Source organism: Mastigoproctus giganteus, chromosome 5, assembly GCF_048544385.1.
Source record: "Mastigoproctus giganteus isolate SK-2022 chromosome 5, ASM4854438v1, whole genome shotgun sequence".
In the NCBI taxonomy this organism is placed as follows: Eukaryota; Metazoa; Arthropoda; class Arachnida; order Uropygi; family Thelyphonidae; genus Mastigoproctus; species Mastigoproctus giganteus.
In genome coordinates this window covers 38919454-38945627 of record NC_143579.1, presented here as the reverse complement: position 1 = coordinate 38945627, position 26174 = coordinate 38919454, and the positions used below count along the sequence as shown (strand labels likewise).

The window sequence follows — 26174 nt, the reverse complement described above, 5'->3', positions numbered from 1 at the left end:
CACCTGCGAGCAGTCGCGGATTTAACACTTGAGAGACCCCAGGCGCAATTCAGTTTTTTAGGCCCCCCTCTAAATATTTTCGCTACCACTACAGCGTGCATTGTACGCGCACGTTTTTACTATAGCAGGCGCCTAGATTTGGTGTTGTGGTTTTAATCATTTTCGTTGCGCAATTCTTTCATACATATTTTAATTAATGTTTAAATAAAAAAATGGCACAACTAAGCATTAATGATAATACGCATTCTACTTCAGATTCACTTAGTTCGCATAGATATTTCATATAATATGTAGGGATATTCGCATAAGAGTTTACTAACTTCTTATATTAAATTATAGTTTTATTCAGTAACGGTAATAATGATGAGTGCAAAAATTAAAAATGAAACATTTTTATTTTTTTTTTTTTGTTTTTTTTTGAAACCTGAGATTTGAGGCACCCTCTATTTAAGAGGCCCCAGGCGCCCGCCTCGTGCACCTGTGCGGAAATCCGCCACTGCCTGCGAGGTGATCTGATTGAGGTGTATAAAACCTTGAACGGTTTGAGCATTCTCAATGCTGATGGGATTCTTCCTCCTTCTCAGAATAATCACCTGAGAGGGCATAAATTCAAATTGAGGAAAGACAGATTTAGGTTTGATTTGCGGAAGTTTGCCTTTAGCCAGCGGGTAGTTGGTTGGTGGAACAAACTTCCTTCCTTTGTTGTGGAAGTTGATAGCCTAAATAAATTTAAGTCTGGGCTGGACAGGTATTTGGACGAAATGAGGGGTGAAATGGGAGAGTTTTTTTTTCGGCTGATGCTGCATAAGCTTGCTTTCTTGCATCATACGCCTCTACTAATGCTAATGTTATCCAAAATGACTGGAAAATTTCTGATTTCCATAGAGAATATGCGAAAACTGCAGTGGAAAAACAGATTGCAGTAAGTTAGGAAATATTTTTTTGCATTAACCTGTAGAAGTTAATAGAAACAGTGAAGATGCAACAAATATATTTTGAATGTTAATCTTAATTCAGCTGTTACTGTCTGTACGTTAACGTTTAGTTATATGTACGAACCACTCGTTGCGATTATTTGGTGTGCGATATGTAATATTGCAATGTTTCTTCAGCTAAATCAAAGAATTTAAAAAAAAAATAACCATAATAAATTGGACAAGAGATGGTAACACTACCCAGATTGCATGAAGAACCTTTTTTTTTTTTTTTTTTTTTTCTTGAAGTTCATATTAAAATGGAGGTAACAGAGAACAAAACGTAAACTTTAGAAAACTAGATTACGTTATTAGGAATCGGTATTCACAGTACATAAATTATTTTATTATTATTTTTTAAATTATTATATTATATTATAAAAAAAATCGTCATAATGAATTCATTACATAAACCCGCATTTTGTGTCTGTAAATTGCGTGTGTTCTCTGGTCGATTTGCCTGTTTTTCTGGACGAAAAAACCCAGTTTCTGGGAGGGGAAATCTTACTATCAACGCCTGAGACCGACTAACTCAGTCACAGAGTGAAAAAAGCCCATTAATGTTACTCGTGTCATCAACGGGATTCGAACAGGGGCCTTTTTCACCCGATGTGGGGAGGACGGTGTCGATACCAAACCAAACTAACTATTATTTTTAGGCCACCCGAATAATGAAGTGGTGAAACCAATGTTTCGTCTCTAGAGCAAAGTTTCCAGCCTCCCCCTGCCATACTTCTCCTTCAACCCATGCATGGTACTAAGTACTATAGGTTTTGATACCTTTCGTGTTTGGGGTTTTCATAAAAAAAAAATTAATTAATTAATTTGCCGTGCTGCGTCTTATGTCTGTTAATGGCGTGTGTTCTATGGGACATTTGTCTGTTTTTGCAGGACGAGAAACCCTGCTTTCTACCCTTGAGACTGACTAACTCAGCCTCAGAGTGAAAAAAAAGCCCATTAAAGTTCCTCACATCATCGACAGGATTCGAACCCGGACTTTTACCACCCGGTGTCGGGAGCACAGTCACGATACCACTCTGCTACCCGCGCAAACTGCCAATACCACTGTACTACACGCGCAGATTATTAACAGTACATTTTTGTATAGTATCTTGTGTGCAGTGGCTCTAGGATCATTAGTTCATCTCCACCATGTTATTCTATGATTATACAAAACTCTGTAGAATTGCCTGAGACGTATATTGTATGTTGTTTAGTTGTTTTTGATCTCTTTGCCACCGGGCAGGCGATCTCCTGAAAAGTGTGCTCTGTGCCCATCTACACCACGAGGAGGTGGGCCACAACTAGATCTGTCTCTAGCCAAGTGGAGATAGACCATTACAATCTTCATCTTCCCCAAAGAGGGTGAAGTCCCGCACCCACCGGAGGTAGTGCTATACCAGTGGGTGCCAGCAAATCCCGTATCCATAGCTACCGAAGCTTACCAGTATAGAGAAAATAAATAAATAAATAAAATAATAATAAATTAATAAAAAAAAAAATAAATAAAATAATTAAAAAAATAAGTAAATAAATAAAATAAGATAAAAAAATTACAAATAAAAGTAAGAAAAAAACATAAATAAAGTTATGATTGTAAATATAAAATAAAATTAAAAAAAAAAGATTTAAAAAAATAAAATCATATCCACGATTTCCCTGACTGGGGACTGTCTAAAGAAAGAGAAGAAAAAAAATTAAAACTAATAAATAAATAAATAAATAAATTTATTAAAAAAAAGTGAATTTTTTTAAATAGGACAAATCCTTCACCCACTGGAGGCAGTGGGTGCCAACAATCCTCGGGTGCCCAGGCATGAGGGATTAAAAATAAAAAAAATAATAATAAAATAAAAAAAAACTAGATCAATGTGGGGTGGATCTTCGAAAAGGTGTGATCTTCTAATACAGGAGGATAAATTCTGATATATATATATATATATATATATATATTTTTTTTTTTTTTTTAATTTTGAGGTTCAAACCATTAACGAAACTATAAATTCTGGTCCCTGCACCAGATTGCCAAACAGCCGCACTTGATCGTTAACAATAATGTTAAAGTTCATGTTAACAATTAACATATGTGTTTTAGCTTATTTCCTTTGGTTCCTTAAGTTGAACTACCTCGTTGAGCCTTCCAGTGGGAATAAAAAAGCTTTGAAAAGCTTTTTCAACAGCTTGTTTATTTAAAATGAAACCTTGCGGATTTTATTTAACTAGACATATTTCGTCCTCAAATCCGGCAGATTTCTGCTGCACGTGATTTTTTGTTGTTATATCTGTGGTAGCTTAATTCACACACTATCTCAATATTATAGTTCTCTGTGACTTTAATAAGTGGGGAGGCGCTGCTTCCCATTATGGGAAAAATGGCCGATCTATTAGGTTCAATATTGAGTTCGATGGATAAACCCCCAACGATTGGGGCCAGTCAGAAAAAAATTATTAAACGTGAGTACGGTTATGGACAGATGTTGTCAGTAGTGTCGAGTTGATATGCTTGCTGATAAGTCATGCGCTGATCTGTAAGTTAAATATTACATTTCTGCATTATAAGAAGCTTACTACGGATGGCGTATTTTGAAACTTGGATTCAGTTATTGTTATTAGCCGAACTTCTTTTTATGCTTATCGATTCGTTTGAAACATATTTCATTCCTGGATGTGTTTTGTAATCTTATTTTTATGATTTCATTTTATTGTTTTTTTTTTTTTCACATCTAAGTACTGGACAGCTTGTACTTCAATAGTCTCTTCTAAAGGTTTTGACGCTCTCATATGCTATTGTGTACTGTAGTGTCATGGCATTTTTATTTTTTCTTTGTTATGTTAGTATACATCTCATGGCACGGTAGGTCATAACATTGTATTGCGTCGGCTTGATAACTTTTGAAGAGAAGCGAAATGACCATTAATATTATTCATCACGTAAGCAGCGGTGTTACCCAACTGAATCCAGCATTCATGGTTAAAACTGAAGAACTATCGTCTGCTCTCTCCTTAATTAATGGCTGTAGTAAAGTGCGCAGTTGGTTGCTTTATTTATTTACAATTTGAAAGTTCGCGGATTTTGCGAAAATCCGGTTGATTACAAAACGAACTTTCAAATTATAAATAAATGTCGCGATTTTAAAGTGGTTGAATTTTTTTTTCTTTGTAAAATCCAACACATTTTGCAAAAATAAAGAATAAAAATTTTAAGAAAATTCTGTTTATAAACTGGGATGACTACATGATCAGAGTTCACGAGAGAGAGAGAGAGAGAGAGAACACAGCATTATATTTAGCAATCATGCGATTGAACCACCATGGTCACTCAATGTGAGTGTACTTATGCACACTTGTGGTTGGCCACTTGGCTGTGTTGGCCATATTATTATTATTATTACTAGCCATATAGTGCAAGGAAGCCCGAGGCTTATGCTGCACCAGCTAAAAAAAATTTCCAAGTTACCCAGAGGGAGAGAGAGAGAGAAGTAGAAGGGAATCACCAAGAAGAGAAGAATGATGGTATCCATCTCAGGACCCTGGGTGTGCCAAGCCCATACTCACAAGATGTGAGCCCCTGGGGTTATATAAATTTTCTGTTTATACTCAGACAACTACATGAGGGCAGAGGATTTGATAAGATGAAAAGAACACAAAATTTAGTCACCTGATAATTTACATGCATTCCATGCATTTTCTTCTTGCACAAGTTTCATCAGTTCAACTGATATCCATTTAGGCATAAAACAGTATTTCTTATTTGGTATGAAAAGCCTAGTAGCTTCTATGATTAATTCCTTGAATGCTTCCCATTTAGAATTTGCTGATGGTAACATGATCAGTTGGTTTCACTGTATAGAATTTAAAATTCTGAGAATTCTGAGACTACTGTAGTCACCTTTACAAAAGCAAAAACCCCTCCCTTTACCTTTGATGATAGTTACATCTTTAATTGAATACCAAATCAATACACTGTGATCACTTTCACGTAATGGTTTTGTCAGCATATTCCTAATGTACGAATAATCACCACAGATCAGATCAAGAGTATTACTCCTTGTTGCCTCTCTAATATGATGCTGTAGAAAACAATCAAAAATTCACAAAAGCCTTCTAGTCTGTGAATAACCAACCCACAAGTTCCAGTCATTTGGAAAGTTAAAATTCACCATTATTACGTATTCTGATTTGTTGGCCCACTCCATTTCCCTGTACAGGTGTTTGTTGTATTTATCAGTCATTAGGCCTATAACACACTCCTACTCTGATTTTTGCTTTCCCACTGCTTATGTCACCCCAGACTTACTCAACATTGCACTGGCCACCTATGTCAACTGGATGCACTGCCTTAGATTTTATGCTTCTTAACTAACACATAACCCCTCCTATCCTGTCCTTTTTTTGTATACATTGTAATCCCCATATTCAAATTCTGCATCCCTTATAACTGAGAGACACCACGTCTCTGAAATCCCAACAATGTCTCTATTTGTTGTCTTGACCAGCACTTCAAATTCATGAAATTTGTTTACTATACTCCTTGCATTGGTGTACATGCCAGTGTACCTGCACCTATTCTTACTCTTAGTTCCCCTAAAACAGCCTATGTATTTACTTGTTTCATTATGGCCTCCAGCAGTTCTTGAAATCCCTACACCTTGCTTTCGAGTCTGTTGCTCATTCTAATAAAAGCAATGCAAGAATCACTTTCACCTCTGCTTGTTGCTGTTGCGATTGTTTAATCTATTAGGCTGTTTATCCCCCAAGCAAGCAGCTTTCCGACTTGCCTTACGCTGCATTGATAAAAGAGAAAAGTTGCAAATATTCTTGCACCTTTTAAGTGTATCCCATCCCTGTACAGACCATGGCGAGAAAAATTCTATACCATGAGTCTTGCACAATCTCTCCATGGCCGAAATGATTGATAAGGCTCATCGTATACTCCCTCGTATCATGTCTGGGCAGAATTGCAGACACTTTTAAATTTAACTCGCAACACAATTGCAGACACGTTTAAATTTAACCCTAACTCATGACTTTTTTTCAACATTGCCCTGTACTTGTTAAGTAAGTATGCAGATCTCCCACTCTTAATGTCATTAGTGCCAATGTGTACAACATTATCACCTTTTGTCCTCTTAAAAGATGATATATCTTTTCTACAATGTTATCAACTTTTGCTCCTGGCAAACATACCCTGGTCCTATTCCACCTATCCTTTTTGCACAATATTTTTCCCTGACAGTAGAGCCACCGACATCAACTAGCTGCTGTGGGACCGGTGCATTCTGCCTTGGAGTTTTGCCACTGTGTTGCCTGATGATCAAGTACAAGCTCTGACATTGATGTGGCAGTACAGTAAACCCCTGCTATTCACGGTATCTGTATTCGCGGTCGCTGATTTAAACCTAAAAAAATGTGAATTTTAAAGCGCCGTGAACATTTTCCGCCTTGAAAAAAACACGGGCGTGGCTAAAATCATTTTGCCCAGTCCACAGAGTAGTACAGTCAGTCGTCGTATAACACGTGTTTGCACTACACGATTTATAAACAGGGGAACGATATCTTATATAACACGAACCGAATTCGCTTAAGCACGATTCGCCTTTGTGATTACAAGAAATGGCAGTCGGACAGGAATCAACCCAACTGAACGCAACACGATAGGGATGAAGAGAAGATTCTGAAAATGTATTTATTTTTTTATAGCAGTGAAGGGGAAACACATTTCACCATAATAACAAAATTCCAGCTATCGGTATTATCGCAAATGCAATTAGATCGAGTTTACTACCCGTTTATAACAGATTCCACTAGCAGGAACGCAACTGGAAATTGTTTTTATTGTTTACTAAAGCAGAAATGTGCTTTAGTAAAATGTGAGCTAGTGAGGTGTTAATAGAGTTGTCTCTGCCTTTATGGTGTTGTTTATTCAGTCGCTATACGCTCACAGCTTTGTTTATGTGTATCAAGCGTGCCTCCTCATTTTGTAATTGTGCTTTATTCCCTAAAAATGAGTAAAAATAACTTAAAAGGTGTAAAAAGGAAGCGTCCTGCGCTCATTGGGTGGGGGGTGACAAAATCGCGAGCGTGGATGTTTCACGCTAATCCTTGTTCAGTATGTGTAATGCACTTGTCATAGAAGGTTTCATCTCTTGCTTTTAATTTATACATTTAAAAAAGTGAAAAATCTACCATTTTGCAGTGTGTTGGTGTAAACAGACTTTTTTGAGCGTGTTAACGTTAAAAGAAAGTGACTTTATTGTGGACAAGTTCTTTTCTAATCCTACAAAAAATATGGTGCGAATAACAAGGGAATTGTGAAAAGATCAAAGAAGGTGATGACATTAGCGAGTAAAATTGAATTGTTAGACAAAATTTCTAATGGTGAAAGTGTCTCGTAAGTTGCAGAACATTATAAAATCAATGAGTCAACAGTGCGATCAATCAAGAAATCGGAAGAAAAAATCCGTCGTAGTGTCCGTGAAAACGCGCTAATTGCATCAAAAATTTGCTCTGTAACTCGTGATGTGAAATTAGAAAAAAATGGAAAAGGCTTTAAATCTGCGGATAGAAGACCGAACTCAAAATAAAATCCTGTTAAGTTCACTCATCATTCGTGAAAAGGCAAAACACCTTTATCAGCACTTCAGCGAAACTGGTGATAGCACTGGCGGGATAAGTTTTTTAGCCAGCAAAAGCTGGTTTGAAAGATTTAAAAATCGATATGGCCTTCATAATGTGAAACTGGTAGGCGAATCTGCATCAGCGGATTTCGTGGCTGCAGCAAGTTTCCCGACTGAACTAAAAAAATTAATTACGGACAAAGGATATGTTCAATGCAGACGAAACTGGGTTGTTTTGGAAGAGAATGCCAGCCAGAACATACTTAACACAAAATGAAAAATCTGCTCCTGGATTCAAAGCTTCCAAAGATAGGCTTACTCTTTTGTTTTGTGAAAACGCTAGTGGACACATGATCAAACCAATGCTCGTGTATAAATTGCAGAATCCACGTGCTTTGAAGGAAAAGAATAAAGGTCATCTTCCAGTTTATTGGAAATCCAATAAAAAAGCCTGGGTAACAACTACACTTTTTAGAGAATGGTTTAATGATAGCTTTGTGCAAGAGGTGGAAAGTTACTTAGCTTCAAAATCTTTGCCTTTCAAAGTTCTGCTTCTTATTGATAATGTGCCAGGACATTCAAGCAGTCTAGAATTTGACCACCCAAATGTTGAAATTGTGTTTTTGCCACCCAACACCACATCACTTTTACAACCGCTAGACCAAGGTGTGATTTCTGCGTTTAAGTCCTATGTTAGGAGAACTTTTACTGGCTTAATTGAAAAAATGGAAAGGGAGTCAGACTTAACTGTAAGCCAAAGTTGGAAAAATTATAACATTGCAGATTGCCTGATCAACATCAAGACATCAGTTGATGAGATAAGTGCATCTACAATTAATGCGTGTTGGCGAAAATTGTGGCCAGAAGTGGTTGTTGCTAAAACAATCCCCAATGTCAATGAACTGGTTGCCGATATTGTAGAAATGGCACAGGGAATAGAAGGCGGGGGCTTTGAAAACATCGATGCAGCAGACATTCAGGAACTTATTGAGACTCATGCAGATGAACTTACAATAGAAGAATTGGATGAATTAGTAACAAGGTCAAATGAAAACCAAAGTGATCCAGAGGAGGAAGATCTCGACGTTGTTAGACCAGAGTTAAATAGTAAGTCATTAAAGGAAATCTTTAGCCTCTCTATACAACTTTCAGAAAAGGTGGTGGAAACGGATCCTAATTTGGAAAGAAGCATCAAGTTTAAATGAGACCTAGAACAATTACTCTTGCCTTACGGGGAAATTCAAAAGGAGCTCAATAAAAAAATGAAGAAACAAACTTCGATTATGAGTTATTTTTCGCCCAGCAACCCATGTTCTTGATATGTTTTTGAAAGATTTGTTTAAAATGTCTAATAAATATGTACAGTATTACATTTAATAAATTGTTTCTTATTTTCATTTCGATGCCTTATGCTTGTATTTTTCTATGTACTCTCTACGTTTGACTATGTACATAGTCATATTATGTAGGTAAATACACATAATACGTACAGACAAAATTTTAGACTAATTTTTGTTATATATTTCATACTTTGGAACGGAACCCTTTTATTACTATGGGCGCCATAACTCAGTATTCGCGTTTTCAGTATTCTCGGAATTTCTCAGGAACGAACCCCCGCGAATAGCGGAGGTTTACTGTATTGTGAATGAGCAGTAATTCCAGGTTAACGTACGAACTGTGTGGTACTACACTGAGGGTAGTGGAAAATGAAGAAGACCTTGTGGTAATTGTGCAGTCAGATATGAAATTCTCTGAGCAATGCAGACATGCTGCCAGGACAGCACGTGGGGTTTTGTCAATGATATACAGGAATTTTGCTAGCAAGGATAAGGACATGATATTCCATTGTGTAAGGTAGTGGTCAGGCCACATCTTGAGTACTGAATATAGGTCTAATGCTCTCATTTTAGGAAGGATGTTGAGCTGCTGGAGCAAGAACTGATTGAGAACGAGTGTATCCTGTGCGGACGTACATTTTTGCCGCTCCTGGAACAGAGAAGTTTTTTCTGATTTATTTTCTGTTTTATTAGCTTAAATTGGCATATTAACTTATTTTCTAGAGTAGTTTTATATTCTTATTTACGATACTTAGATTAAAGTAACTTAGATAGAGATTTTGTAGGTATTACTTAGTATCGGAAAGGGTATCAAATCCACATGTTTACCGTTCTTAAATAGCCGCCATTGTTACGCGATACAGAATATCTCGAAATAGATAGCATAAGCTTAATATAGTATAGTACATAATATTGTCAATTAATCAGATAATTAATCTTGTTGACCTTCATTGTCAATTAAATTGTACTTTTAACTATACATATAACGACTTGGGTTACGTAACATAAATAATTAGTAAAAAATAAATAATTAATACTTAACTTGATACGGAAGTTATATAAAGGGATTTCGTAGATAACACTCGATACTGAAACATAAATATAGCGTTATAACTGTGTTGAGATAAAAGTTTAGGGTTTTAATTTTGTACTGAAATTGAAATTTTATTGAAATTAAATCGAAATCATGACTCTGACCAGAGCAGCAAAGCAAAAGGCTCAAGCTAATGGGAGTGCTGTGGCTCAGGGGAGAACTGAGGGGGGCACTTGCCCTCTGAATCACAGCCTATTAAAATGCACTACTTGCTTGGTGTTTGTGGAGCAGTCAGGTACGGGACATGATACTGCCACGGGGGATGTCTTTCTTTGTGTGTGCGCGATGCAAGGAGTGTAAGGAAATCAGGCGACAACTTAGCATTGTTATGGGCCTATATGAGAGCTTGAAGGACAGGGTGGATGCCCTCGAAGGATTAAAAGTGAGGGGCCCATCAAGCTCTCAGCTGCCCACACCAATGCCAGAGCTTGTACTTGGTCATCACGCAACACAGCGGCAGCCCCCAAGGCAGAATGCGCTGGTCCCAAAGGAACTAGTAGTTGTTGGTGATTCTATTGTCAGGGAAATGGGAAACATGCTTTGTAAAAAGGATAGGTGGAACAGGACCAGGGTATGTCTGCCAGGGGCAAAGGTTGATGACGTTGTAGAGTAGATATCATCTTTTAAGGGCACAAAAGGTGATATAGTTGTACACGTTGGCACTAATGATATTAAGAATAGGAGACCGGCGGAATTACTTAACAAGTACAGGTCACTATTGAAAAAAAGCCGTGAATTAGTTTTGAATTTGAAAGTGTCGGCAATTCTGCCCAGACACGATAGGAGGGAGTATATGATGAGAGCCCTGTCGATCAATTCAGCCCTGGAAGGATTGTGCAAGGCTCAAGGTGTAGAATTTTTTTCAGCCTGGTCTGTACTTGTTAACAGGAGAGACTGCTTCTACAGGGATGGGATACACTTAAATAGAAAGGGTGCAAGAATGTTTGCTGATGCTATCGAGGCAGTGTTAGGTGGGTCGGAAAACTGCTAGATTGGGGGGATACAAGGACTAATAGATTAACAGTAGCCACTGGCAGAGGTGAAAGTGATTCTTGCAATGCTTCAATTGGAATGAGCCGCAGCCTAGAAAATAAGATGCAGGATATTTCAGAGACTGCTGGGAATCATTGGAGTACAAATAAACACATAGGTTGTGTTAGGGTAGCTAAGAAAAAGAACAGGTGCATGTATACTTGCGTGTACACCAATGCTAGGAGTTTACCAAATAAATTTGATGAATTTGAGGTATTGCTCAAAACATCAAAGGCAGATATTGTGGGGATTTCAGAGACGTGTCACACAGATATAAGGAATGCAGAACTGGAATTTGGGAAGTACAATGTCTACAGAAAGGATAGACAGGATAGGAAGGGAGGAGGGGTTATGCTATTAGTTAAGAAATATATAAAATCCAAGGAAGTGAAGCCAGTCGACATTGCTGGACAGTGCAGTGTCGAGTCAGTTTGGTGTGACATAAGCATTGGGAGAGTATGAGTGTGCTGTAGGCCTAATGACTCTGATGAGTATAATAAGAAACTGTACGGGGAAATAGAGTGGGCCAGTAAATCAGAGAGTCTTATAATGGGGGATTTTAATTTCCCAGATATTGACTGGAATTTGGGGGCTGGTCACTCACACACTAGCAAGGCTTTTGTGGATTTATTGGATGATTGTTTTTTACATCAGCATGTTCAGGAGGCAACTAGAGGGAGTAATACTCTTGATTTGATTATCAGTAGTGATTCTTCATGCATTAAGAATCTGCAGGTAAATGAACCACTAGGTGGCAGTGATCACAGTGTGCTGAAGTGGGATTTACTCAAAGAGGTAACTACCATTAGGGGTAAAGGGAAGGGTTATTGCTTTCGTAAAGGCGACTGCGATGGACTGAGACAGTATTTAAATTCTATACAGTGGGACGAACTGATGATATTACCAACAGCAAATTCAAAATGGGAAGCATTCAAAGAACTTATCTTGGAAGCTACTAGGCTTTACATACCAACTAAGAAATATTTTTCAAGGTTTAGGCCTAAGTGGATGTCAGATGAACTAATGAGACATATGGCAGAGAAGAAAAATGCATGGGATACATACAAATTAACACGTGACACAGAAGCCTATGATAGATACAAGTTGATCTGTAACCAAGTTACAAAGGAGGTTAGGCAGGCGAAGGCAGATTACGAGAAATCTTTGGCAAGGGATGCAAAGAAAAACAGCAAAGAGTTCTTTACTTATGTAAACTCTAGAAGGAAGGGGATGAATCAGATTGGTCCACTTGATATCGATGGGTCAACTGTTGATGATCCTGCTCAGGTAGCTAACAAACTGAATGAATATTTTGCATCGACATTCACACATGGGGAGTTATTCAGCGAGGGGAATGCCAGAGGTGTATTCAACTCTGGCAGTAAGCTAGAGAATCTTGTAATAACTGAGAGTAAAGTGGAGGAGAAATTGTTGAAGATAAATACAAGAAAGGCACCTGGGGTGGATGGGATCTATCCAGTCATATTAAAGGAGGCAGCAAAGGAAGTAAGCAAACCCTTAGCCATAATTATGAGAGCTTCCTTGGACTCAGAGAAAGTACCCATGGACTGGAGATGTGCAAATGTTACCCCAATTCACAAAGGAGGATCAAAGGGCGACACAAGTAATTATAGACCTGTTAGTTTAACTTCTGTTCCTGGAAAATTAATGGAGACACTGGTTAAAGAAGCACTGCAGGATCATCTAGACAAGACTTCAGTTATAGCTCAGACACAGCATTGTTTTGTTAAGGGGAAGTCTTGCCTGACCAATTTGATTGGATACTATGATGCAGTCACAAAAGAACTGGATGCAGGGAATAACTTTGATATTATATACTTGGATCTTAGAAAGGCTTTTGATACTGTTGCAGATGGAAGACTGCTGCACAAATTGGAGCAGTGTGGCATTGGAGGCAAATTGCTGCTATGGATAAAGGGGTGGTTGAGGGGGAGAAGACAGAGTGGTAATCAGTGGACACTGCTAATCGTGGACTAATGTTATTAGTGGAGTCCCTCAGGGTTCAGTATTGGGTCCATTATTGTTTTCTGTATTTATAAATGATATTGATGGTGGTATATCAAGCTTAATGTCCAAGTTTGCAGACGATACGAAGGTTGGCAGGGTTGTCAAGGACACTACTGACACTATGCTACTGCAACAGGATCTGGAAAGGTTGAGCAGATGTGCTGAGAGGTGGCAAATGAAGTTTAACAGTGACAAATGTAAAGTACTACATATGGGAAACAGCAACCTCAGAGCAACGTATCAACTCTGTGGTACTACACTGACAGTGGTAGAGAATGAAAGGGACCTGGGGGTGGTTGTGCAGGCAGATATGAAGTTTTCTGAGCAGTGCAGACGGGCTGCAAGATATTGCAGTCGATGATATACAGGAATTTTTCTAGCAGGGATAAGGAGGTGATTATTCCCTTGTATAAGGCAATGGTCAGACTGTACCTAGAGTACTGTATACAGGTCTGGAGACCTCATTTCAAGAAGGATGTAGAGATGCTGGAACGAGTACAGAGAAGGGCAACAAGATTAGTGAATGGAACAAAGGGGTGCTCTTACGAAGAAAGGCTTAAGTTTTGCAAATTAAAGTGTTTGGAGACTAGGCACCGGCGAGGTGATCTGATAGAGGTGTATAAAGCCTTGAATGGTTTGAGCATGCTCAATGCTGATGGGATTCTTCCTCTTGCTCAGAATAATCACCTGAGAGGGCATAAATTCAAATTGAGGAAAGACAGATGTAGGATAGACGTGAGGAAATTTGCGTTTAGCCAGTGGGCGGTTGGTTGCTGGAATAGACTTCCATCCCTTGTCGTGGAAGTTGATAGCCTAAATAAGTTTAAGGCTCAGCTGGACAGGTATTTCGAATGAACAGAGGGGTGAAGTGGAAGTGGTTATTTTTTATTTATTTATTTATTTTATTTATTTTTTTATTTTTTGGCTGATTCTGCATAAGCTTGCTTTCTTGCATCAAATGCCTCTACTAATGCTAATGCTAAAGTATAGGAAAGGCAATGAGATTGGTGTAGGACGAAGTGGTGCTTTTACCAAAAAAGGCTTCAGTTCTACAAATTGCAGTGTTCGAAGCCTAGGCACCTGTGGAGTGATCTGATTGAGGTGTTTAAAAGGCTTTGAATGGATTGAGCAAGCTCAGTACTGATGGGGTTTCCTCTTGCTTAGACTATGCACATGAGGGGACATAAATTCAAATTGAGGAAGGATTGTTGCAGATTAGATGTATGGAAGTTTTTGTTTAGCTATCTGGTGGTTGATTGCTGTAACAAACTTCTGTCTGACATTGTGGAAATGGATAGCTTGAATACATTCAAGGAAGAACTAGACAAAGTTTTGGAGGAGATGGATAAGTAAAATTGTACTTCTTTTTTTTTTTTTTTTTTTTTAGCTGATGCTGTGTATAAGCTTGCATTCTTGCATCATTTGCCACCATTGTTACTAATAGTAATATAACATTGTAGCATATTCATGCTATTCCAGTATGAAAATTTCATGTAAATCTTCCAAAATTTATTCATATGAAACTTTATTGTTCAAAATTCTTTATTCATCTATTTATATTACATGTTCATTACATTCCATTAGCTTTTTTTTTTTTTTGTTACCCAAAAAAAAGAATGCAATTAATATCTTAATTAAAAGGGTATGTCATTAGTTTAGTGTTAAAGTTGCAATCTATACCTTTTATTTTTGAGATTGCCCTTCATAATGCTGTCAGATATGTTAACAGTAAAGTGGTATTACTGGATGTTACTGTCATTTAGGACGGGCTCGGTTCTAAGGATTTAGGAATTTGTTTTAATCAATAAACGTAAAATTTTGGAATCAGATTTAATAAAATGGATGATAATATTTATTTATAAATCTATTTTTGAATGCCAGTGAAGTTGGCATTATTTTATGGGTGATTTTTATGTCTGTAATCTGCAGTGATGAAAGACTGATTCCACATATAGGAGAACCTGGAACATGATGGAAGCAGTTTTTTCTTTAAATAACTACTGTTTTAAATTTTTTTTTTGTTGGATTCATTTTTTCTGCAAAACACTTTATGATAAGGCTTCTTGCACACTTATGTCCAATACTAATAGAGATCTGCATGGGACTACATTTTTTATTTTTACCCTGCCTGGCCCAAATCTATGCGGCCCAACCAACCCGAGCTGAATTTGTTTTTCAAATTCATTACCCATCCAAAACGACTAAAATTTTTTATATATATAAAATCACTTGCATTTGTTTCTGAAGTTTCATAATAAAAAAAAATTAAATTTCAGATTCAAAATTCAATATTAATTATAAAAAAAAAGTAATATATTTTCAATTTACCATATTTAATATAAACGAATATCGATATCCACCTCTACCCAGCTACCTTCTCTTCATATGTTTTTTATTTCAAATTGTTATGCAGAAATAAAATAGGGTCAACACTGTCACTACTTAAATGGGTTTGACATTCTTGCATTGATAATCTGGCTGCACTAAAATTTCTTTCAGAACTTGCATTGCTGGCAGGAACACAAGGTTTACAAATATCTTGAATTCACCTTCATGATTTTTCCACCACTCCAATAGGTTGTTGGGTTGAACAAGGCCCATCACATCAACATGCATGTATTTATCAACTTCGTCATCTTCACTTATTGTCACTTCATCAGTGTCTCGGAACATACTCAAGTCTAGTATTTTCACTTTCTTTGTAATAGGTTCCTTGTCATTGCCACACTGGTCTAAATGTACTGGTGTTGTTTTTGGCATTGTTATAATTCAGAATAGTGACTGTTCATCAGTTTATATTCTTCTTATAAATCTCGTACATCCTCTACTGTTTCTTGTTTTTCTTGACCTGACAACATCTTTAACTGGCAGAAATTTGGCCTTAGGAACAACGCAATTCTATGTAATTTGTGTAAGGTAAATTTTTCATTTAAAAGTTGACAAGCAAGCCTTATTTTTTAGTTCAATCAGATTATTAGGATCAGAAACCAAAATTGTCAAGTGATTCAACAGGCTAAATCTTATTGGCAAAACAAGCTGCAATGTTGGATATGCATCACCTTCAGGTTGCATTGAAGTGTCTAAATAGAGCTAATTAATCCAGAGAGCTAATTAGTTTCAGGAAACTAATTAGCATTTAAGGATGTCTTGTTGGACATGGACCATTCCCTCTTCTTGATGTTTGATGATAATATTTTTAATGTTGTCATAGTTGACATGAAAAGATTGATACACGTCAATTCTACTACTCCAGTGAGTATCGCACTCTTGATGAACAGTGGTTTTCACGTGATGAACGAACCAAATTGCTTCAAATATGTCACATCTTTAACTTCATTTGTAAGTAATTTAATGAGCGGTAGAGTTTCTTTCAGGGAATTTTCTTTGAAAGTTTTTCTTAGTATTGTGTTTATTATGTGACAACTGCCATTCAATCTGACAAACTGTTGAAGAGCACACAATATTAGTTCCATGATCAATGATGAAAGTTAATTTAGAGTGAACATCTGACTTTATTTCCTAATTTTACAATTCTCTGATTCAGTTCATTTCTGATGTTATTAGCAGTTTTTTTAATATCAGGAAAGGCACATGTGAATAATACTTTAGAGCAAAGCTTCCAGTTTTCTTTGATATAGTGCAATGTCATGTATGGTAATAAATGCTTATATTCATTTTTCCACATCTTGGTAGATGCACTACATTGTTGTGAATTAATTAAAGGCTGAATAGTGGGAATAAGTGTTATTTGTAACTTTTGCGCTTCCTTGTGCATATTGCGAGAAGTAGTAATGGGATGTGACGATAAATCCTTATCGTTTAAATTTCCATGGAGAGCTCCTATTTTTATTAGTTTACGAAACCCGTACCACTTACAATGCCAAAAGGTCTGACATCCTTGCAACACAATAAAACACACGATTTAGTTACCTCTTCTTTTGTTTTTTGGGATAAATGTGAAGATGATGGTTGTGGGTGCAAATGTTTCTCAATAGGATTCTGACCAACACTGGCTGGAAATTTGCAAGAATGACGATTTAAATGGGAACTTTCCATTTTTGTTGCAGAATAACCTAAAATCGATTGACATTTTATGCACTGAACAGTACCAATTTTTTTATTGAGAGATGCATCTTGTACATCTTTAAATATTTTCTATACATCTTTCAGCATGCTTTCTTTCTACTAAAATATATTGTCCACTTTTCAATTTTGCTTTGATTTTATCAACATTCTATGATGAGGGCTACACATAGTACTATTAATAATTAAATTAAAAAATTAGAACTGACTGTCACTGGCAATTTTCATTGTATGAATGATATGTTGTGGGGAGTTAAATTTATTTTCTTTATTTTATATTATGATTTCCTTTTCCTTTATTCCCCTATATATATATATATATATTGTTCACCCTTTTATTATATCCCCACTTACACATCTGACTTATGACTTCTCAAAAGAATTCAGGTTAAGGGGAATCTCTTTAGTTATGTATAATTCCCTTCAGGTTGGCTGAGTGTTCAGAATAACAATACACACCAAATATTATAAAATATTGTTTATTGTACATATTTACAACAGGATAAATGATCAATTTTTAAACACATAATAATATTTGACATTATCGTTTACTTAATACCTGTTACAAGTTATTAGGCATATCAATTTACATTGATAACACTTTAGGGAAATTGTTAATGTTACTCCTTCAATACAAATCAGATTCTTACTCTAAAGATCAATTTGAGTGTCTATACTCATACCTTCTGATTTATTTAATACCTTCTTCTTGCCTAGAGATATAATTGACAGACTTTCTCTAATCAAAGTTAACTTATTCAATTGACATTATCTTTCGGACTAGTGTTGTCCATTTGGTTATGACTACAGTAATGTTAGGTTATTAGACTCTTACTGGACCCTTACATTACAACAGGGCCTACATACAGTAATATAATTATTCCTAATGTCTTTCCTATTCTTCCCTTCCAAAATTTCTTTAATTATACATTTCCTAAAACAATACGATTATCATATATCTATCTATTTAACCCTGGGGGCTCACATCTGGTGAGTATGGGCTTGGCAAACCCAGGGTCCTGAGCTGGATATCATCATTCTTCTCTTTCTTGGTGATTCCTTTCTACTTCTCTCTCTCTCTCTCAGGGTAACTCGGGAATTTTTTTTTTTTTTTTGGTTGGTGCAGATAAGCCTCAGGCTTCCTTGTACCATATGGCTAATAATATTCCCTTTTGTTTAACGTCTTTCAGCACCAATTCTTCACTAACCTATCCTTACATTTATGTACTTCTTTGTATATTTCCTACATTATCTTTCTTAAATTTCTTTTAATTCATTATCAGTGTCCTTACAGTCCTTTATATATGTATGAGGGTACTAATATAATCTAGCCATTTACTTATTGAACTCGGCGGTACGTTGCCGTATATCTTTCCCGTCAGGTACCCGCGTATCTTCACCGTCTGGAGCGGCATCTTACAATTTCCAGAGAGTTCAAAATTTTTGATATATATATATACATATACTGCTCACTTTAAATTCCTAATCAGAAATCAGCATTGCAGGACATGCACCAATTCTGCCTTTTTAGTTTGTCCATGGAACCTGTTTTAGCAAAAAATCTTTGAACCCACCTCTCATTGATTGATGCCCAATTTTCATTTTCTGTTAACCATCTTGGTGTTTTCCCTTCTTAGAAAACCAACCTCTTAGTCACTTAACTTCATCTTTAGTTCCTGTCACTTCTCCAATATAGATGACATGTTTTCTTCCCCAGAAATATCAACCCAAACAACACTAAAGTTCATTTAAGAGGGTTTTTTTTTTTTTCAATCTTCAGGACTGATTATTGCTAGCATTTTACTTATTGAATCATTTATGCTTCTTTTTTGGATGATTTTGCTATGAATGAACTCAAAAAAAGACCTCGGTTGCAATGAAACATTTCATTGTGCCCCAGTCACTCTCTTTAGAAAGTTATGGATGTTACCTGAAGAATATAAATAGGACACAGATATGACTTACTTGGGCTGAAAGGGTTTCAGATTAGGTTTCAAATTATTTCTGCTGCAAACATAAGTATAAAACAATGAACAATAGCAATGTATTGGCTCCTGCAAGAATTGAATTTAGCTATCAGAAAACAGTAAGTCACACGCATAACGTAAAAAAGCATGGACTGACACATAACATAGACAAACAGACTAATCGTGACTTCATCAAGTAGTTGAATTATTAGCCATTGGTGCACCATATCTTTGCTATTGGTTTCAAAGAAATTAAAGTATCTGTTTAACTGTCCTCCATGTTTCACTGTACCACATATTCTCCTAGGCAAAAACAACTATATTCCTCCAGTTACCTGTTTAGTAAGCAAAGTTTAGTATGGAACAGACTAAGAATCTGGTAAAAGAGCTACAGAAAAGAGCTGAAGTTTAAAATAAACCTTTATGAACTATAAATATAAAAATTCAATATTTATTGTCCTCATTCCAGGCAGTGAAGTTTGCAAGTGACATGAGTTGTTACAATGCAAATTAGCTGGATAATTTTGTAATAAAATTGCAAGATATGATTTCACATTTCATATAGACTTGTGTATTTCATATCTGTGCAAAATCTATAAGTAACTTGTGAATGATTTATATAGTAAAAATGTTCAGTTGTTTCTAAATAATATTCTAATTTAATATTGAGATCCTTTCTTCAACAACCATCAGAGCAACTGCATCATCATTGTTGTGTTCCCATAAGTTAGAAGGTGAATTGGGACAGTGTGCAAATTTCAGGTAGGATTAAAATTTAAATACTCCCACTGAGATTAGCAGAGTTGGGTTTGTGCACAGGTTACTTGTGATGATGTGGCAAGAATTGAACTATTAATTCCCAGAATTTTCAACAATATTAATTAGGAATTAAAGCATTTTTGAAGTGGTAATTTGGTTTTTTCATTGGAGTTAGGACAGTATAATCATGCAGCAGTTCTCTTTCAAATCATTGCATTCTATAAGTTCTGTCACATATACTCTTTTTTTACTTCTGAAAATGGGTGATTGATGAAGTGACCATGGTGTATTCGGTCCAAAATGCCAGAAGTTTATCCAGCAAGTTGAGTTCCCTATTCATCTTGCTCCTGTGCATACTGAATAGCTGAAACATGTTTTAGCCACAGAAGCAAGCTTTACCCCATTACATTTTATAACTCTTTTTGCAACTCAAGACATGAGAGAAGTGGTAGTGTATGCATAATACATCGTGAAAGGAAGCTGTTATGCAACCAGATGCCAAATAAGTTAATCTGAGGATTTTGAAGCAATGTATATTAACCCTTGTGAAACATTATTTTAAATATAAAATATGCAAATATTTCTTTTTATTTAGATTTGCAAGTTTCTTTAACAAAAAAAGTATCACTTTGTGGCAGTGCTCACAATTTATTTTCAGGACTGAAAATAAATCAACAAAGAAAGAATTTTATTTGACAGGAAATCCAAATATCTTTTCTGAAAATTGCTGGAAATGAAAGATGATTTACAGTAGACTGCCATCTTCAGCTCATGTAGAAAGAAAGTAGTGTTGCAGGGAACATTATTTCGAGACAGGCACGGAAAATTATCTGATGCAAATTTTGAAATGAGTTATTGCAATTTAACAAATATTTTAGATAATTATAATGTTTGATACAAAAACAATAGAATAAACATATTTTTGGCTTGCCATATTCTGAAAAATAAATCAGCCCACCCACAACTGCTCCAGTTCTTATTCATGCTAACCCTGGACTAGAGTTGTACTGATAAGAAAATTGTCTGATTACCTGTTAACAATTAGTCATTACAATGCTTTCCCACCTTAATAGTCAGCAGCTCACTGAAAAAGTTGCCAAATGCTTAATTACAGTACATACATCGAAATATCAACTAAATAATACTAATACAGTATAAGGAATATTACAATGATTCGTATCTAAGAGTGTTCAGTTACAGAATTAGTTACATATCTGTAACTAGTTTTATAAGTATCTGTAACTAATTCTTTTAGACTACCTTCCTCTGGGCATTTTGTGCATCCTGGCGACACTAATACATCATTTGCATCTCAGAAGCACTTCCCTGATACACACAGACAGTTAAATGCCAGTCACATGACTCCTGTTTCAATAGTCTGCCCATCTCACTTGAACCTGTTAAGAAGAATTGCAACTCGTGAATGAAAAAAAAAAAATTTTTCTTCTTAAGTCTTTCTACGTTGCTACCATTCTGGACTTTTGGCAGCACTGGGGACTTCAACAATTCTACTCGACACCAATGAATTTAATGAATTTTAATGGTTTTATAGGTAAATTGAAGTGATATTTTGTTATTTGCAGTATTAATAATGGTGTTGGAATACATATTGATGATTATTTTTGTCAAACTTGGGACTTGGAAAAAGTCATTTACAAGGGGGGGTGCTGGAAATTTGAAACGAAAGCCAACACAGGAAACTTACCCGACAAACTGCTTTGTCGCTACTGCAGTTTCTCGCTGCATTTTTGGTAAACAGATGATGCATGTTTTTGGTTAGTTTCCTGTGGTTCTTGTGTCGGCTTTCTTTCCCTCTGCCCCATGTATTCGGTTTGTTTGTATACCTTATTAATCCATAATGTGTTTCTAATCCTCTTAATATTTTTTCAGATTAAATTTTATTAAGATTTAAGCAGTACTGTAGTTGTAAAATTAGCAGAAGGTATACTCTATGAATGTTACAAAAAGCAGAGAGTATACTGTGCATGTCAGGCTTATTAATCGAATTCGTTTTGGTCACATAGAAGTTGCATAAAACTACAAGTATTGCCTAAGAATCAAATTTATTGCCTAAGAATCAAATATTTATTTTTTAATATTTTAATAATATTTGTTTTTTTCAAGTCTTTCAAAAACTAAAGGTATACACTATTTGCCTAAAAAAAATTCAAAGGGTATATGGCATATACTCTCCACTACAGCCCTGGATTTAAGTAATTGTCAAGGTGACCATTATGGCACCAAGTATTGCATGGAAGTATTTTATGATAAATCCAAAGGACAAAACTGTTTGCATATGTAATTTGTGATACCACCATATCAAGGTGTGGTAAAACAGCCAAAACGTTTACAGCCACAAATATGATGAATCATCTCAAAAAGTTCCATCCAGAAGAAATGTCAAAAGATGCAGAAGCATCGGATAAGTTGAAAAGGACATATGCTGAATGTTCAGGAGGTAGCAGCACCATTGAATGTCCTGCTAAAGTGCATACTATAGAAGCAGTATTAACAAAGAAAAAGCTTTGGGATATTAATGACCACAAGGCCAAAGAGATCCATTATTTAATTGGAGAAATGATAGCTGTTGGCCTTCAACCATATATTGTAACACATGACATTGGATTCCAAAGGCTATTAAAAAATTTGACCAAATTACAATATTCCAAGTAGAAAACATTTCACTGATAAAATCAGTCCATATATATTTCAAAAGGTAACAGCAAAACTTCAAACATCCCTTGATAAAGCCACCAACATTTCTTTAACCGCTGATATTTGGACAGCTACTACAAATAATTCTCCATTTCTGAGTATTACAGGCTTTCAAATGAGTTTGAACAGCACAGGGCTGTACTAAGAATTCTTCCTTTTTCAGGCTCTCATAGGGATATGGATCAGTGAAGATTTGAACAGTGTGATAGAAGAATACAAGATCTCAAAAAGTAAAGTCTTCCTCATACTGCAAGATTCTGGAGCAAATGTGGTAGCTGTGTCACTGGTAGCGGTTTACATTCACAATCATGTTTCATACACAATTACAACTTTCAATAAATGACTCCATATTTGCCCAGCAGGCTGTAAGGACTGTTGTTACTATTAATAGGAATATTGTAAAATACTTCAGTCATTCTGCTTTAGCAGTTAACAAATTAATGGAAAATACAGGAGCAGTTAAATTTAAAGAAGCATAAATTAATTCAAAACGTATCCACTCGATGAAGACATCAAAGGCTGATGTTAGGATATCAGAGATGTGGTGTCACACAGAGATAAGAAATGCAGAATTGGAATTTGGGGAGTACAATGTGTACAGAAAGGATAGAAGGGGGTGATGCTGTTAGTTAAGAAACTCGTAAAATCTAAGGAAGTGCATCCATTTGACATGGGTGGACAGTGCAGTGTTAGTCAGTTTGGTGTGACAAGCACTGGGAAAACCGAGTTGAGAGTAGGAGTGTGTTGTAAGCCTAATGACTGATGAGTACAGTGAATCAGATTGTCTTATAATAGAGGATTTTAACTTCCCAGATATAGGGCCCCGGGTGCCAAGCGATATTGTGATCGAGCGATTCTCTGAGCTATTTACAAAGCGTTTTCTTACTGCGACAGTTCTTGTTAATTTGGAAAGTTTCTCTTACGTTTAAAGCTATTTATTGTTAACTTACTCTTACGAATTGTAAGTAAGTTACAGAAAGGAAAACCACCTTTCTTTTTTCTTTCCTTAAACTAACAAATTAACTTACACCGCTTGGTCACTCTAGCGGCACTGCTCCTGCCTCCCCGTGGCGGGGCCGGTAACCTTGGCAGAAAAGGCTCTCTGCCAGGGGCTAAAAGGAGCTGACATGGATCTCAAAGATAGTTATCCATCTGTTGAGCCTCGTGCCTCAACCTGTCCAAGGACAGACCAAACTGATTTTGACACCTCCCATCCTAAGAGACAAAGAACAGAAGTTTCCAAAAAGGAATCACCTCTGTTTCTTATAATACATTCCCAAACAAGTCAACCAATAGGTGCACTTTCTCCATTTCTTATCGAGAAATGTCTCGAGAATGCTGCCGGACCACCTAAAATGGTGAAAAGACTCCGCTCCGGAGATCTCCTTATAGAGACCATGAATAGTAGGCACTCTGAAGCCCTACTAAGAATCTCAAAATTTGCGAATATTCCTGTCACGGTAACTCCACATGCCACCCTAAACTCATCCAAAGGAGTGCTCTCTGAGTGGGACTTATTAAATGTTACTGAAGAGGAGTTAGTCCAAGAGCTACAAGATCAAAAAGTTATACAGGCAAAGCGAATTAAAATCAAAAAAGATGGTGAACTGGTTCCGACCCGTAGTGTTATATTGACCTTTTCAACGCCAATCCTTCCAGCTACAGTTAAGGCTGGATATCTAAACTGTCATATCCGACCTTATATCCCAAATCCGCTCAGGTGCTTCAAGTGCCAGAAATTTGGCCATGCTCAAACAGTGTGTAGAGGGGTTTCAGTGTGCCCCAACTGTGGATCCAAGGAACACACTCAGACAGACTGCCCAGCACAAACACCAGTATGTCCAAACTGTAATGGTAGCCATCCAGCTTACTCAAAAATTTGTGAAACCTGGAAAATTGGAAAGAAGATACAGAAATACAAAATAGAAAACAAAGTGACTTATCAAGAAGCAAGGAAACAAGTTTTGCCCACAGTACCGAAACTCTCATATGCAGCTGCAACACAAAAATACAAATCAGAAGGAACCCAAACTGAAGTGTCCATACCACCAGCTACATCCATTTCCGGCTGGGCTCGGGCTGTTCTAGCGAATCCCCAGGAGTTCCCTAAAGAACAAGTAAAAGACCAAGCAAATAATACCCCAGTCACCGTACCACCAATTATTACTCCATCACGTTCAGATACTGAAAGTCTGAGAAATCTTAAACTGCAAAATACTTTAACCGCAGATATGGAAACTGATAACACCATCAACAATGATGAAACCGTCTTAGCAATACATGCTGAGGAAGACATGGATACTGCACGACCCGTTTTCCCGAAAAAAGATAAAATAAAACTGGACCGCCATAAACAGATTGGCTCTAAAAAACAGTCAGAAATACTTTCTACTTCAAAAGCTAAATAATGGATCAGTTGATTCAATGGAATTGTAGAGGCCTCCGTAGCAACATAGACGATATTCTTGACTTGATAAATCAGCATCATCCAGTAGGCATCTGCCTACAAGAAACAAATCTCTCTCCACAAGTGACACTTTCAGTTAAAAACTATACATTGTTCAGGCAAGACAGGATCTCTGCCCATGGGTCACATGGTGGTGTAGCTATATTGGTTGACAGCAAAATCCCGTCCAGACGTATTCCTGTACAAAGCACTTTAGAAGTAGTTGCAGTACGCCTCGCTCTTGGAAAAACGCTTACTCTTGTATCCATATATATCTCACCAAATCAGAACTGCTCGATAACTGAACTAGATGATCTTATTTTACAACTGCCTCCTCCTTTCTGCATATTGGGCGATTTTAATGCGCATCACCAATTATGGGGATCTTTACATACAGACAACCGGGGACGCACGATAGAGGCTTTTCTTGTAAAGCAAAACATCACACTGCTGAACACAGGCTCTGACACCTATGTCCATTTTCCAACAGGTTCAACTTCTGCTATAGATTAGATCTGTCATTATGCTCACCAATATTATTTCCAGACTTCGAGTGGAGAGTTTCAGAAAATCCATTAAACAGTGACCATTTTCCTATAATCTGTAAGCTCTGCACAAGAAGAAACTTACCAGTAAGTGGTCGAACTAAGTGGAAATTCTCAAAAGCTGACTGGAATAAATATGCATCAAGCGTTACACTAGATGATGATATTATCCACCATCACTCCATAGATGATGCCGTTAAACACATCACAGAACAACTTTTGGCGGCAGCTGCTACTTCCATTCCTAAAACTTCAACTAATGAATCCAAACACAAAAATTACTGGTGGAATTCGGCATGCAACACTGCTAAGGGGGAAAAGAACAAGGCATGGAATCAGTTCCGGAAAAATCCAACCACTGCCAATCTGATTATCTTCAAGAAACTTAAAGCCCAGGCCCGATACATCCGGCGAAAAGCTAAAAAAGAGTCTTGGATTCGTTTTGTTTCATCTGTCACTAAAGACTCAAGTGCTGGACTGATCTGGCGGAAAATAAGATGCCTTACCGGAAAGTCTCCATCAACTCCCTCCTCAATCATCGTCTATAAAGGACAAGAGGTAACCCTTCCCGAGAA

General features: G+C 36.7%; 1 protein-coding gene across 1 annotated transcript in view; it reads left to right on the top strand.

Annotated features, from left to right (window-relative positions):
- Positions 1–3314: 3314 nt before the first annotated feature.
- The window catches only part of LOC150085316 (sperm-associated antigen 7), an 83545-nt gene continuing 60685 nt past the window's right edge, over positions 3315–26174 (top strand). Inside the window, exon 1 of the mRNA XM_090373150.1 lies at positions 3315–3428. Coding sequence (XP_090229276.1) covers positions 3338–3428 — 91 coding nt within the window. The 5' untranslated portion in view covers positions 3315–3337. The remainder of the gene's footprint in view (positions 3429–26174) is intronic.